This window comes from Xenopus laevis, chromosome 7L (genome assembly GCF_017654675.1).
Source record: "Xenopus laevis strain J_2021 chromosome 7L, Xenopus_laevis_v10.1, whole genome shotgun sequence".
Taxonomy (NCBI): Eukaryota; Metazoa; Chordata; class Amphibia; order Anura; family Pipidae; genus Xenopus; species Xenopus laevis.
The window spans coordinates 75,161,264-75,175,810 of NC_054383.1; the positions used below are offsets into that span (position 1 = coordinate 75,161,264).

General features: G+C 39.6%; 1 protein-coding gene across 6 annotated transcripts in view; it reads right to left on the minus strand.

Moving 5' to 3' along the window:
* arhgap32.L (Rho GTPase activating protein 32 L homeolog) overlaps positions 1 to 14,547 on the minus strand; it is a 207,277-nt gene that overhangs the window by 94,389 nt on the left and 98,341 nt on the right. For all 6 annotated transcript variants that reach the window (XM_041568469.1, XM_041568468.1, XM_018224473.2 and 3 more), the window contains 2 exon segments: positions 11,133 to 11,239; positions 4,303 to 4,387 (listed from right to left, as the gene is read on the minus strand). In XM_041568469.1, the coding sequence (XP_041424403.1) occupies positions 4,303 to 4,387; positions 11,133 to 11,239 (192 nt within the window).

The window sequence follows — 14,547 nt, forward strand, 5'->3', positions numbered from 1 at the left end:
TCTTAGTATGGAACGAATACAAGGTACTGTAATTACTACAGGGAAAATTTTGGATTATTGGGATAAAATGGGAGTATACGGGAGACAGCCATTTAGTAATTTGGAGCTTTCTGGACAACGGGTTTCAACATAACAGATCCTGCACCTGTACTAATTTTGGAATGGTGCCTTTTAAAGAAGCTCACAAAACAATCTTATCTTGTATTTTAATGTTTCAGAGCTTTTTTTAATGATTTAAGGCTTGATGTCCAACATTATGGAAATTATTGAAAAACTCCAGGTCCCAAACATTACATCATTTTCACAAAAACCTTTACACTTTTAAAAAGAACATGTACTGTATATTCCTGTAGTTGTTCCATTTTACAAACCTCCTTTCCCTATATTAGGTATTTCAAAATAATTCCCTATAGGCTAATATTGATTACCTACTTAGAAGGAATGGCTCATATAACAAATGCTAGGGCCGGTGTGTCCATGTGACCAATGGCAGGCATTGTTTTCTAGGTCACAGTTTCCAGTGATTGTATTTATCTTAATCCAATAGTACGTTGTTTGAGATGAGGTTCATATCATGCAATTTTCATCTACAACTTGTACTGTATTCGTGGAATCTGCAGGCAGCACTGCTATGTTTTAGATTTTCAAGGAGCATCATATTTTTATTTGTTCCTTAGCACAGCCATAACATAACTATATTTTATAAAATTGGAGCATGTTAAATTGAAATTATATACATACATTTTTTAATATTAATTTCTGGCATCGACTGCTGTAGTAATCACTTATATTTTATTGTAGTTCTAGATATCAATACTTGGGCTTTATAAAATAGGAGATAAAAAAAAGTACTTTTCATTTGTTAGATAGAATTGGCAAGCTTATATATGTCACATTGCATTACGTTTAAATAAGTCTTGTGGCACCTGAAAGCCTATTTATAATTTAGCAACACCTGCAAGCCAATTTTGGAGGTTTTTATAATGGCTTTAGTAAAGGGTGTTTCACCTTTTTTTATGTTATAGAATGGCCAATTATAAGTAACTTTTAAATTGGCCTTCAATTTTTTTTAATTATTTGACTGCTTCTTTCCAGCTTTCAAATGGAGGTCACTAACCCCATCTAAAAAGTAAATGATCTGAAAGGCCAAAAATGTATTGTTATTGCCAGTCTCTTATTCAAATTAATGCATGGTTGCTAGGGTATTTTGGACCCTAGCAACTAGACTGCTAAAATTGCAAACTGGAGAGCTGCTGAATAAAAAGCTAAATAACTCAATAACTGCAAATAATAAAAAATGAAAAGCAATTGTAAATTGTCTCTGAATATCACCCTCTACATCAAACTAAACGTTAACTGAAAGACGAACAACCCCTTTGAAGTCTCTTTCAAATGGTAGATCCTGTGAAACAAAGATATCGGAGGGTGTCCCATTATTATTATTAACATGTATTTATATAGCGCCAACATATTGCGTAGCATGATGAATCATAACCATTATATTAAAAATAGAAAACATGAGTGAATAAATAAGACACAGCAAGTGATATTTAAGTAGACCTAACCTGATTGGTTGCTATGGGTTACTGCCCAGGGGCAAATTTATAAATGAGCCCCATGTATTTGTTTCAAGAATATTATACTCACTTTTACACAGCTGCTCACTACCATAGATTACTTTTTTACTTTCACTTTTCAGGATAATCTATTTAAGCACATCTCTAAACGTGTTGTCTATATAATTGATTTTAATGGTATACTGACACATTCCTATGAAGATCAATAGGAACATGTCAGTAGAGGTGCAGCAGAAAGTCCCATAAAACCATTCCCAGCCCAACCATTACCTATGTGGCAAAAGTAAAGTTTTCTACCAACAGGAGCACCAGCCTGGGGTACCAGATGAATTGGGGGATAACTTAACATTTGGCACTCCCCTTGGATTGGAGCTTTCCTTCTCCTTTAATAATAAAGCAGCAGCACCTTTTTAATCCCTTAGGATTGCTTCTTCTCCTCTAACCCACCTGTCCCTCTCCCTTGGGAATTTATTTGGGCTACTGCTCAGTTCTTCTCAACTCAGATTACAAAACATGCCCTCCAGTTTAGCAGTCAATAAACAGATGGCATTGCTGTTCCCATAGTAACTCTGCTCTAGCCACCCTCTCCTATTTTTTTCTAACCGCCTCTCTTGAGCTCAGCTTAACCACAACAGTGATCAATCCAAGCAGGACTTTTTAATCAAAGTAAGTTGTGTCTGTGTAAGCCTTCATTCTTGATTGTATGAAATTCACAGCGCACATGTGCTGTTCTTAGATGTAAATGATACTTATGTGTCAGAGAGGAAACAGCCATTGGGTGAAAGCTGCTATTTGCTTTAGGAAAATGTGATGGTGCTGGCAGTACAAAGTATGCCATTTGTTGGGAGTGATGTGCCCAACTTACATACAGATGAAGCCATCACCCTGTCATATTTTAGTACTAAATCCTGCCTCTAGATGGTGCTAGAGTGTACAATCTTCAGGCACGACTTGACACAAAAAATGGTGTCTGGAGACGGTGTTCATAAAATATAAATTTCTTGTTTAAATCACAGTAACAAAAATGGTATTTTCAGTAGGGATTCACTGAATTTCCTATTTTGGGATTTGGTCGAATCAAGAAAGATTTGACAGAACTATTCACAGAAATCAGCATGTTTTCAGAAGCATCGGTTATAATTTGGCACATGTTCTGTACAGGGAAGACACTAACCTTGACGTTACCAATGTTCAGTATATGAAGTACATTTGGCAAGCAGAACATAGAGGCTGCTTTTAGTGGTGATGCCTCCTGCCTGCTTTATGAAAGAAATGCTGCCACTATAATCTCTTTCCAATCCATAGCTGTGTGCCTATACTGCCCTCTGGTGGTTATATGTCATGCCACTGTTAGGCTGCAATTCTAGGCGCCATCAGTATAATTTGCACATATTCTGTGTTTCTTTTTAGCCCTTCTCACCTTGACCAGGTTGATGTCATTGATTACTTACACACAGACACTATATTTTGATAAATACACAGAGATAAAGTATTGCAGATTTCCTATTATGGACATATAAACATACAATATATGGCCATAATATCCAGAAAACTCACTTTTGATTTTAAAACAGTCTCAGGAAGCAACGTCAATGCCTTGCATTGGCAGGAGGGGTGTAAATACCTATTTCATTGGCCCTGAGAGGTGGATATGGGTTTTGTGAAGTAAAATTTTTGCTTTACATCTGACAGTCTAAAAGACTGGGTCTGGGGTAGCGTATGCCAGCAGATCTGCTACCTGGCTGAATGTCTAAGGCTCACTGTATAGTTTGATGGGATAAGAACATTTGTCTGGGGCTGATTTTCATGGTTTGGGATACAGTCCTTGGTTCCAATAAAAGCAAACCTTTCTGTTACAGCAAGCATTTCGTTTCATAACAATTCAATGCTTCCTACTTCTTTTTCTATACACAGTTTGCCGTTATGAGAATGGAAGCCTGGCCACAGCCCCGACTTCAACACAACTGAATCCTCTGGGATGAACAAAGTTGCACTGAGGTACAGAGGAATCAAGGAGTTTGTAGTAAGTTATTATGTGCTCAACTCAAGACTAACTCTAAGAACACTTGCATAACACCTAACCTGCAATCTGTATTGCACATCAACCACTGTAGCCTGCAGCACATCCTCCTATTTGTGTAGGTAGTTACCCTCCCATTTCAATTTTAAGCTCTACGACACATGGCCTCCATCCTCTTGTCTCTTTGACACTACGCTCTTAATCTTTACTGTAACTGTACTATTTATTTGTATTTATTGTTCTATTAACCCATTTGTTCTATCAATGTTTTGTTCTGATATACAGTGTGTAGGTGCTATATAAATAAAGATAAACATATGTAGAAAAGAGGGAGAAAAAATTCATGAATCTTTAGATTTAGCATAAAGCAGGTAGCGATAAGCTTATTAATTTCAATGGATATCTAAGTCTTTCAGATGAGTGAAAGGGATAAGCGAGGTTTGCAGAGAAAGATGAAGCAGGTCAAACAAGCGGTGTACAGATCTACACATGCTTCATTATACTTCAACTGATTAACAGATAAAAGATTGTTTTATTCTTTCATTCCCATCTCAAGAGATTCTGCTGATGGCAAGCCAGAGATTTTCAGCACCCTGCTTTCTTAAAATGTGAGCGTTTAAAGTCCAAATGCAAAGCTGCCAGGTTCTTACTGTTAGGAAAAATTAAACAAGTGAATAAAATATAGCATCCCCACGCCAAGCTTACCTGTATGCTGCCAAAGTCTACATTTTCATAGTGGAAATGTGCACATTCTGCGAGTTTAGGGAAATGTCCTTTGGTGAAGGATAACCTGTTTAATACAACAGAAGAACATTACTGATTATGGAGCGTCAATTACATGCTGCTTTCTTACTTAAAATTCAGTTCACAGTTACGTTACTATTCCAATTTAAGTCTGCAGAATTAAGTTCTCCATTACAATCATTCATTCCAACCAGCACATGCTCGGCCCCACTGAGACCACGTTCTGTGATATATATAGTGTGTTCAGATATAGTCGTTGTTATATCCTCACATATATTACTTATAGGTATATTCGATAGATATCGGAAGAATTAGGATAGTCGAGTGCAGTCAGTGTGATGTCGGTCGTTGGTGAGCAATGTGTGTGGTTTTCATACAAAGAACGAACACAAATTCTCCAGTAGCAATTGGTAAAGCGCATCTATGCAGGCAATCATTCTACACTTGCGCTGGAGTGATGGATGGGACTGTGCGCAGAGCTCTGGTAGGCTGTAGTTGGTATGTGAGTGGGCAGAACTGTAAGGATGTGATTGGTTGAGATAACTGGTAGAAGTCGTTGTGCAGCGGTGTACTCAGATTAATGTCTGATTAGTTGGGTGATTTGATAGCTTAAGATCAGACGATGATGGGTCCAGTAGCAATATGCTTTCGGTATATTGGCAGGATATAAGAGATACTAAAATATGATTTGGCTACTACAGAGAAAAACAATGAAGCCATATTGAGGAGTGAGAGGAGTGATAGAGTGCAGAAGGATATGAAACGAGTAAGCGTTATAGAGGTGTATTACGTGGCGCATATGGGGTGTGGAGGCAGGTGGCATGGCTGGGTCGCAATATTGATAGGTACTCTAAGTAATGGCAGCATAACGGTTGACGGAGTAGTGGGGCCTCAAGCGGTAGTGGAATCTAGTGTGTGATGAGTAGCAGATCATTGATGTCTGAGGCTGAGATGAGAGAGTGGATGCACGGATCGAGGGTGATTTGTTGCCACATTGTGAGTGTGGTGGTAGGTGTGTGATGAGGTTACCGAGATGTGAGCAGTTGGGAGAGGAAGTGATAAGAGACGGATACGTAGGGTGGGATGGAGAGTTGGTAGGTCATTATTGAAGTTGTATGAGTTGGAGCATATGTTTATGTGTAAGGGTGGTATAAGAGCGCGGTGAGCGGTAGAAGAGTGAAGATTGTCTTGCCTCTGAGAAATTGTATGTGTGATATAGTAGGATATGAAGAGATATGCTATGTTGTGATAGAAGTGTCTATGAGATAGGTTGATGGAGAAAGTCAGGAACGACTGTGCGAGGAGAATGTGCCAGAGGAGGTTCAGGCCGCCTTGCAAAGTGTTTAACGTGGATGAGTAGCTGTTGTGATGGTGGTAAGGCGTGTAGTGAGGAGCATATGAGTTTGTGAGAGAAGCAGCGTTGGTCAATGAGTCCTTAGTGTGAGCGTAGGTGGGATAAGTAGAGGAAGGCAGTTGGGCGTATGTGTAGATTGGAAGGTTGTAGGCGAGAGATGGGTAGGTTGCGAGGTAGGAATGTGGTGGGCATTGGAGTGTATGGATAGATGGGATGACGCGTTTAGATATAGTTAGAGTCTGGTAGTGACTAATGCTTGAAGAGATGTGTTAGGGTCTGAGTATATGTTATCTAGAAGCCATGTTGTAGGGTATGTGTGGCGAGTAGAGATAGGCGGATTAGTGAGGGTCGTTAGAGAGAAGGGGTAGCGGTGCCTTGAGTGTATATGGTAGTGTGCGCGGCAGTCGTTCAGTGCGTCGATATCTGCAGATAGTGAGACTTTAGTGGCACTGTTGTTGAAGCGGATTGTCTGAGGGCGTGTGTGGTGAGAAGGTCCATATTATCACGTATAGTATGAGGGTAATGCGGTTTGTTTGGAGAGATGCGCTGTGCGTCGTGTTGGGCGATTAGTATAGATAGTAGTCGTCTTGATTTTTGCTGGGTGACCGCTGATCGTCGTCGCTGAAGTCGTGCTTGTGTGTGAGATAGACTCTTAGACAGGAGGCAAGTTGTTGAGGTATGGGTGGTAGAGGACCGAAAGCGTGTAGATGTAATTTACGTCGCTGACGCAGGCTCGGGGACAGGGTTTTGATCTGTAAAGGACTGGTGGCGCTAGGCAGGAGGAAGTGCCCCGGTGTGTAAGGGCAGGTGTGAGGTCGTGATAGGGTTTGTCGTGGAAGAGAATCGAAAAGAAGATCAGTTGGAATGGGGTAGCAGCGATGCGTGGAGTGGTAAGGTGTAGTGTGGTGACTTGCTGTGCAGGGGCGGAGGAGGCACAGAAAGACTCAGGTTGTTTGGACATTTCTTGATTAGATATGTGCAATCAATGAGAATTTGAAGGTAGCACCATGCGTAGGGACATGTGTCTGCAAAACAAGTCCCCGGAGGGACTTGCAAGGCGTGGCATATGATGAGGTATTATGATAGGAGAATGATGAGTTGCGAGGTGACTGGTCGACGACTGTGGAATAGTGGTGAGTCGGGCAGGCGCTACTGGTGCTGAACGCTGGTTGGATGTTGGTGTAGTAGGCTTGTTGATCATTGAGAGGAGGTTGAGCGCGCTCTACGGATATCGAGTCTGTAGGGTAGAGTGTGCGAAGGACGGTGCTCGTGAGATAGTATAGTGGAGGTTGCGCGCTAGTGTGTCAGATATCGCCGAGATCTATTTTGAAGTTGTGGAGGTGTTACAGATGAGATATGGGCAAAGTCCTGGGTGTTATACTTTCTTGAGGTCCGGGCTGGTCCTGTGAATACTATCATATTATTTCTATATAGCCTGGGTGGGCTATGGACAGAATGTGGCCTCGGCCTGCGAAGAAATGCAGGCTGAAAATAAGCTCCTCCCGAATTTGCCTGCATCTGAATACATTGCCCCCCACTCAGGTGTAGACAGACGGGGTGGATTTCGCAGTGGAAACTGGAGATTTTGCATTTTCCACGAAAACCTTTCCTGTCTGCACCCGAGCCGAGGCAACAAATTCAGGCGCACGCACATTGGGCAGCAGCGGAGAAACGAATTCTCAACGTGTTTTTCTCCACAGGTCGACATGCGCAAGCCCTGTCCCTAGATTAAGAGGGTTCACAATTTTCATCTTTTCTTCATTTATATATATATATATATATCTATATATCTCTATATCTCTATATCTCTATATCTCTATATCTCTATATCTCTATATCTATCTATCTATCTATCTATCTATATATATATATCTCTATATATATATATATCTATATATCTATATATCTATATATCTATATATCTATATATCTATATATCTATATATCTATATATATATATCTATATCTCCCTACCTTGAAATTCATGGGTATAGATTTGGTACCTGAACCTACGGGTGGTGATTGGGACCGGTTATTATTACAAAAAGGTTTAAATGAATAATTTGTTCAGGTTCATTCCATATACTGTGGAGACCCTGCACTAGGAATGTTTTGCAATCAGTCCATTTTGGTCACTAATATAGTGTTTTAATATTTAGGGGCCAATTCACCAAGCTCGAGTGAAGGATTCGAAGTAAAAAAACTTCGAATTTCGAAGTGCTTTTTGGGCTACTTCGAACATCGAATGGGCTACTTCAAATCGAAGGATTCGAACTAAAAATCGTTCGACTATTCGACTATTCGATAGTCGAAGTACTGTCTCTTTAAGAAAAAACTTCGACCCCCTAGTTCGCCATCTAAAACCTACCAAACTCAATGTTAGCCTATGGGGACCTTCCTTTTTTTGATCGAAGGATAATCCTTCGATCGTTGGATTAAAATCCTTCGAATCGTTCGATTCGAAGGATTTAATCGTTCGATCGAAGGATTATTCTTTCGATTGTTCGATCAAACTATTTGCGCTAAAATTCTTCGACTTCGATATTCGAAGTCGAAGGATTTTAATTCCCAGTAGAATATCGAGGGTTAATTAACCCTCGATATTCGACCCATGATGAATTTGCCCCTTAATGTAATATTTTTATGGGATTTTAAATATTTGTAATATTTTTTAATATTCTCTATATAAGTATATGATATAACCACTTAGCACTTTATATGTTACATTTTGTCTTACAGATTGCATCTATAATGAAATTTAGCCACACCAATGGGATTGAGGTTCACTAATTGGTTATTCCACAAACATGTAAAGTGGGCGTGTTTGGGCGGTGGGTGTTAGCAGGACAAATAAACATCTAATATATAAGCATCCAACCAGAAAAAGTGCAGGATAGAAGCAGATTGTTTTGTGCCCTAGTTTTAGGTAAAGAATACAATCATCCAGATTTTTGTTGCCTAGAGACTAGTGGCCTTGCCACTCCTACTAGGCATGCTGAACACTTAAGTAATACACTGACTGCAGGTAGATAGCACAGTTCTTTATTCTTGCTACAGGAAAAAAAATGCACAGACAACTGCACACAAATTGGATGGTGAGATCATGGTAGATTGATTATTGCTTTTTTAATTTATAAGCACCATCATATTCAAATAATCTGAATGCAATATTAATAAAAGAAAATCATATAATGTTCAATCTTTTCGCCTGGAAATAAATGGATCTGGAGCACAATGGGGTTGTTCACATAAAATACTCTGCTCTGCTCAAATTCACACCTAAATGTTTTTCGAATAATGGCATTCATGCTGATTTCTCTGCTATGAAGTGCCCAAACTGCCCTGCAATAACTGCAAAAGAACCAACGTACACCACCTGTAATGGCAGTTCTTGCCCTTAAAATAAAATAAAAAGTGCCTGTACAATCAGATCTTTGCTTTTTTTTTTTAACGGTTGAAATTGAATGGTCGCTTTAGGCAACATCACTGGTGCTGTTTAACACAGCATGATAGATGCCCCTGACCCTAGATATTTTTAGTGCAGAATGGCTTTGCATTACATCACTAAACTTCAGGTAACTGAAATTCTACACCTTAAATCCAAATACTACATCTTTTATCTGTTGTTTTACTATGCAAAGTTTAGGGTTTAGGGCTTGATATTGCCCCAAGTTGAAAAAGAGAAGCCCCAAGGACATTAGAAAAGTAAGAGCAAAGCAATAAGGTGCAGGGACGTAGCGGTGGCATAACTACAGAGGTTACAGATCCCGAAGCCACCTGCTTCCTCTATATAGGGGGCACACACTGGAGGGTTGCAGGTGACCAGCAATTTTGCACAAGACCCACACAAAATCATGGATTTGTTTAGGGGCGGGGCAACAATTATTTTGCTGTGAGGCCCGGGCCCACAAAGCTACTAGAAAGGCATTTGAAACCATTCTATTTTGGCTGCATCACAATGGCATTCTTTGCTAACAAGTTTGCCTGTTATTGCTGGGTATATGAGCAGACGGCTTACAGACTAGTAAAACCTGTCAGATCCATTCAAAAACAGATCACACAAGCAGAATAATGATAGTGACTGGAAAGAACATGCAGATGACGTGTTCTCTTTTTGATTGACCACATACATTATCTGAATAACCTATAAAATATATCCTTAGAAACTATTTTGCCAAGTGATGTCATTAGTTTTAATTGGTTCTCAATGATGTCACTTGTGTTACATAACTCGCTGAAAGCTGTATATATTGTACACCCATAATAGAAGTTATTTTGGGGTTCCATTATCTCTATTAAAGCACATTGCCTTTATATTGCAATGAACCCATCAGTGACATTGTCTTACTTAGAACAAGAAATACATTATCATATATTTATGCACCAAGTGCTTACTTGGGAGCATGGGTGTCCGCAGAAAATGTTCCAGGGGGAGGGGGGGGGCAAGGAAGAAAACATATACAAATTACTAATATAGAATGCATAATACATTTCCCTCACTTCACTCCATTTTTTCTGGTCCCTTGAAAAATATAAAATGGGGTTCTACTGTACATAAAGTAGAGTAACAACAGCAGGAAGAGGTTGTGCAAAATAAAATGTCACTAGTATAGAATCTATGTTTATACATTCTCTTTCAATCTAGGGGAACGCTGCTTTGTTTCCAGAGTGGCAGAAGGATTAAAATTTAAGAGTCATCCAAAAAGAAACAATGAATCGGATACAGGACAGGAGCAGGAGAGGGGGGTGAGGTGCAAAAATATATATTATAATATAGATATTTCTATCTATATAGATGTATATGAGGCAGAGGGTTATCAGATACGGAGAGGTGAGTGTGGGGTAACTAAGCAGAATGAGAAGGGAAAAGGTAAAAGCGGACAGTGAATAGAGTGAGGCAATGGATAGGTGGTGGGTACAATGGAGCAGCAGGTCAAGGAACTGTAGGGGTTAATGTGCTTTGTGGCAAATACACAGAGAATGGTTGTAGGCAAAACATACAGCCAACCTGTACCTATAAGATTGAATAATGAATGTAGTTACACAGCTTTACACAGGTTCATTTATAGTCTTTATAACTCACACACAGTTACCCTTATCCCTAAATCCAGACTGCTGCTCTGAGCAGTAGAATAGGCATTAGGATGGTCCATTATTTAAAGAGGTGCTGACCATAAGATGTAAGCCTTTTTTAAACTTATTGCAGGTTTTTAATGGTAATTTTAAGAATTGTGTTCATATAAAAAAAGAACAAAACAATGTATATATAAATATGGCAAGAGATTATCCTTAAAGTACAAGTCCAGGGGACGCCCATGATTGAAAAGCACAGAATATCACAAGGACATATGCACTACATAAGCTGTACATATGCACTAAACTTAAGTATACTGAAATTGTACTACTGAAGGGTTACTTGAGCACTGAACATACTTACTTCTTGACATTTTTCACCTTCATGCTGGCAGTACTACCACAGGAGCGGAGAGGAAGTTCTGCAGGTATCTGTATTTCTCCTGGGACTGTAATGTCTGCCCCTCGTGCCTGTAGGAGAAAAACAAAACCTCATGTTGCTACATGTGTAAAGGAAGTCATTCTGGGAGCAAATAAGGGGTTAGATATCAGACTTATGCATATCAGCCATACAGGAAATTATCTTTGCTTTCTGCACGTGTGCTAAACAGGATTTCCACAAATGTCAAGGATCAATCGAGGGACTTGCATTTTTAGTTCATAAATAGGTGCTCATACTGCAACAACAAACATGAAATCACTTAAGCTGTTAAGGGGAAGTTAAATTGAAAAACATTTACTTTAAAGGTTATCTGCTATAAGCAACATTTCAAGTGGTCTTTTTTTATAGAGCTTTTGTATTAGAAGACTTTCTATTCTGTATCTTTCCAGTCTGCAACTGAGGGAGTCACTAACCAAATCACCCAAAGCACAGACAGCAAACCTTTAATATAATTGTTAGACTTATTTTATATTGCTTATGTCTCTGTTGGGCCCTCTCTTATTCACCTTTTATTCCAATTTCCAAACTGCTGCATAAATGCTGGGGTAACTAAATCCTAGCAACCAAATAGGTTCAAATGCACAAATACCAGTGAATTGTAAAACAAAAGGAAACGCAAAATCCAAAAAAAACAAATATAAACACAAACTATAACTCATCTTAGAATACAACTTCCTACACCAGTGCTATCCAACTTGTGGCCACACCTACCCCCCTTACATGCCCCCCCCCAAACGAAAGTCTGCCTGCTGAGTCTGCTAACCTTGTGTAAATTTAAAAATTGTCCGTACGGAGATTAACTGGCCCCTGCATTGTTAACACTTTAAATTCAGACTATAAAAACTTGTAATCCCCCCCTCCGCATTGTTCACACCTGTAACACTTCTAATGTTTACACCCCTAAAGCCCTGTACTTATTCACACCCGAGACCCAGACTGAAAGTACAAACATAGTTCACATCTCAAACTTCTGGAGGGACACTGTAGCACAGTATGAAATATTTATCTTAGAGTGGTCCTAATAGGTTTCCCTGTCTCCTGCTCTATTCTTCCTGTCCTATGCTCCCTGTGTGTGCCATACTCTGCCTGTCCTATGCTCCCTGTGTGTGTCATGCTATGTCTGTGTGTGATCTGCCTGTGGGAGGTGAACCAGTATGGGTTTGTTAGCATCTGGAAATACTTTTTAGGGGGTCCCCAAGGTGTTTATTCATATGCTGGAGTTGCTGTGTTATCCTCTGGGGAGGATGAGACATATGGATTTAAGCGTATGTTTTAATATGACTGAATACATTTGTTTCACATGAGTGATGAGCGATATCCCTGCAGTGAACACCAACCATTTGGTTTTCTTGTGTGCTCCCACCATTAATGTGGACATGGTCTTAAAAGTTCTTGTGGTAACATGGGTGTGGCTTAAAGTGGGTGAGGTTTAAAAACAGGGCGTGGTCAACACTGGCTTCCATTATCGGCCCTCCACCACATAGGCCAAAAAAAGTTCGGCCCCCTGTAGCACAGAAGTTGGACAGCACTGTCCTACACCATACTGCACATGTATTTTAAGGTGAACTGTGACTATTGAACAGGCCTGTCATTACCGCTTGCAATAACCTGTTTCAGCAGCTCATCACAGAAAAATAAAGTAACTTGCCCCTCTGTTACTACTAAAACATCACGTTTAAAGGGGTCGCTCCCAAAAAAGTTTTTTGTATCCAGAACCTAATTAATATAATCAGATTTCAAAATAAAGGTTAATTTTCCAGCTATCTGACTTTCTGTTCTTCCAGTCTCCATTTTTAAAACGCTAACCACTAGAAAGCAGACAGAGTATATTTTATTGGTATTATCTTTTACTATTTGTTTTTTCCTTTACAGAAACACTGGTATTCAAAGTTTAGTCTGTTACTGAAATTAATATTTGGTTTGAAGGACCGTGCCAATATAGCTGTTTTAATGACAAATGAGATCTGCGGAACACAAAATTCAACCCTCCCCTCCTCAATTTGTCACAGAATACTACAGTCTACATCAGTGATGGTAAATCTGGGGCCCTTCAAGACTGCTGGATCATTTCAGTAAGAGATAATCAGGAAACAAAAATATTTATGCAGGAGTGGCAAACAAGAAGCAACGCAGCTCTACATCCAATCTCCAGAGACAGGACTGCTGACTGTACTGGGGTTCACAGATTTATACTGTAACCAGAGGAGGGCAGTAACAACACTTAAAACAAAATGTGCAAGCTGAAATACTCTAGTAACTGTTTATTGTAAATCTGTCATTACGTATAGGGCAACCACATTTATTTTTTGGGCATATTGATTTGGACAAAGGATTTTTCACCGCAAGTATCAAAAATCCACCCTTACTTTCATGTCCAACATTAAAGTTATCAAGCAGTCATGAGTTTACAAAGTGCCCCAGAGCACCAAAACAAAAACAAAAAACACCTCTTGATCCAAAGTAAGATCAAAAGAATATCCTTGTTTGAGGCAAAACCATCCTATTGGGTATATTTCAATGTTTAAATTTGTTTTCAATAGACTTAATATATGGAGATCCAAATTACGGAAAGATCCCTTATATGGAAAATCCCAGGCACTGAGCATTCTGCATAACAGGTCTCATACCTGTACAATTTAGTACAGGATATAGGGTCATATTTGTAATGCGATCTGGGAGGCCGCCGCACATTCCTTCCTTTAGATGCGCCAGTCCCTGGTTTCCTATTGCCGCATATAGGAAACGAGCATGCATGTCTATGCGCATCAACGATACGCCATGACGTCTGCAGACGTCATGCAGGGCGCCAAATTTTAAATTAAAAGGCTCCTTTTACTTGAACTGAGTGCCCAAGCTGGATCTCAGTTTTTCTGACTCAGCCAAGCCTTAATTCTGTTTGGATCTTCTGATATTGACCTTTTGCCTGTTTATTGACCACTGTATCTTGCTGCCTGCCTTTTGACCTTTTGCCTGTCCACGACTCGTCTCTGCCTGATCCTTGTACCTTTCTCTGAATACCTTGGCCATGTTTAGGATCTTCGCCTGTTCAGCAGCAGAAAGTCTGGGGTCCCAAAAGGGCTTTAGCGAAAACCGGAATACGGTGAGGCTCTCCGACTGCACCTAAAGGGTATTCTGTCGTTACTTGGGCTCCTATACCTACAGATCGTAACAATATTATTCTAGTACCAGTGCACCAATGCTCAGTGAAGTGAGTATCATAGGTCTTAAAGGAAAACTATACCCCTCAAACAATGTAGGTCTCTATAAAAATATTTTGCATAAAACAACTCATATGTAAAACCCTGCTTCATGTAAATAAACCATTTTCGTAATAATA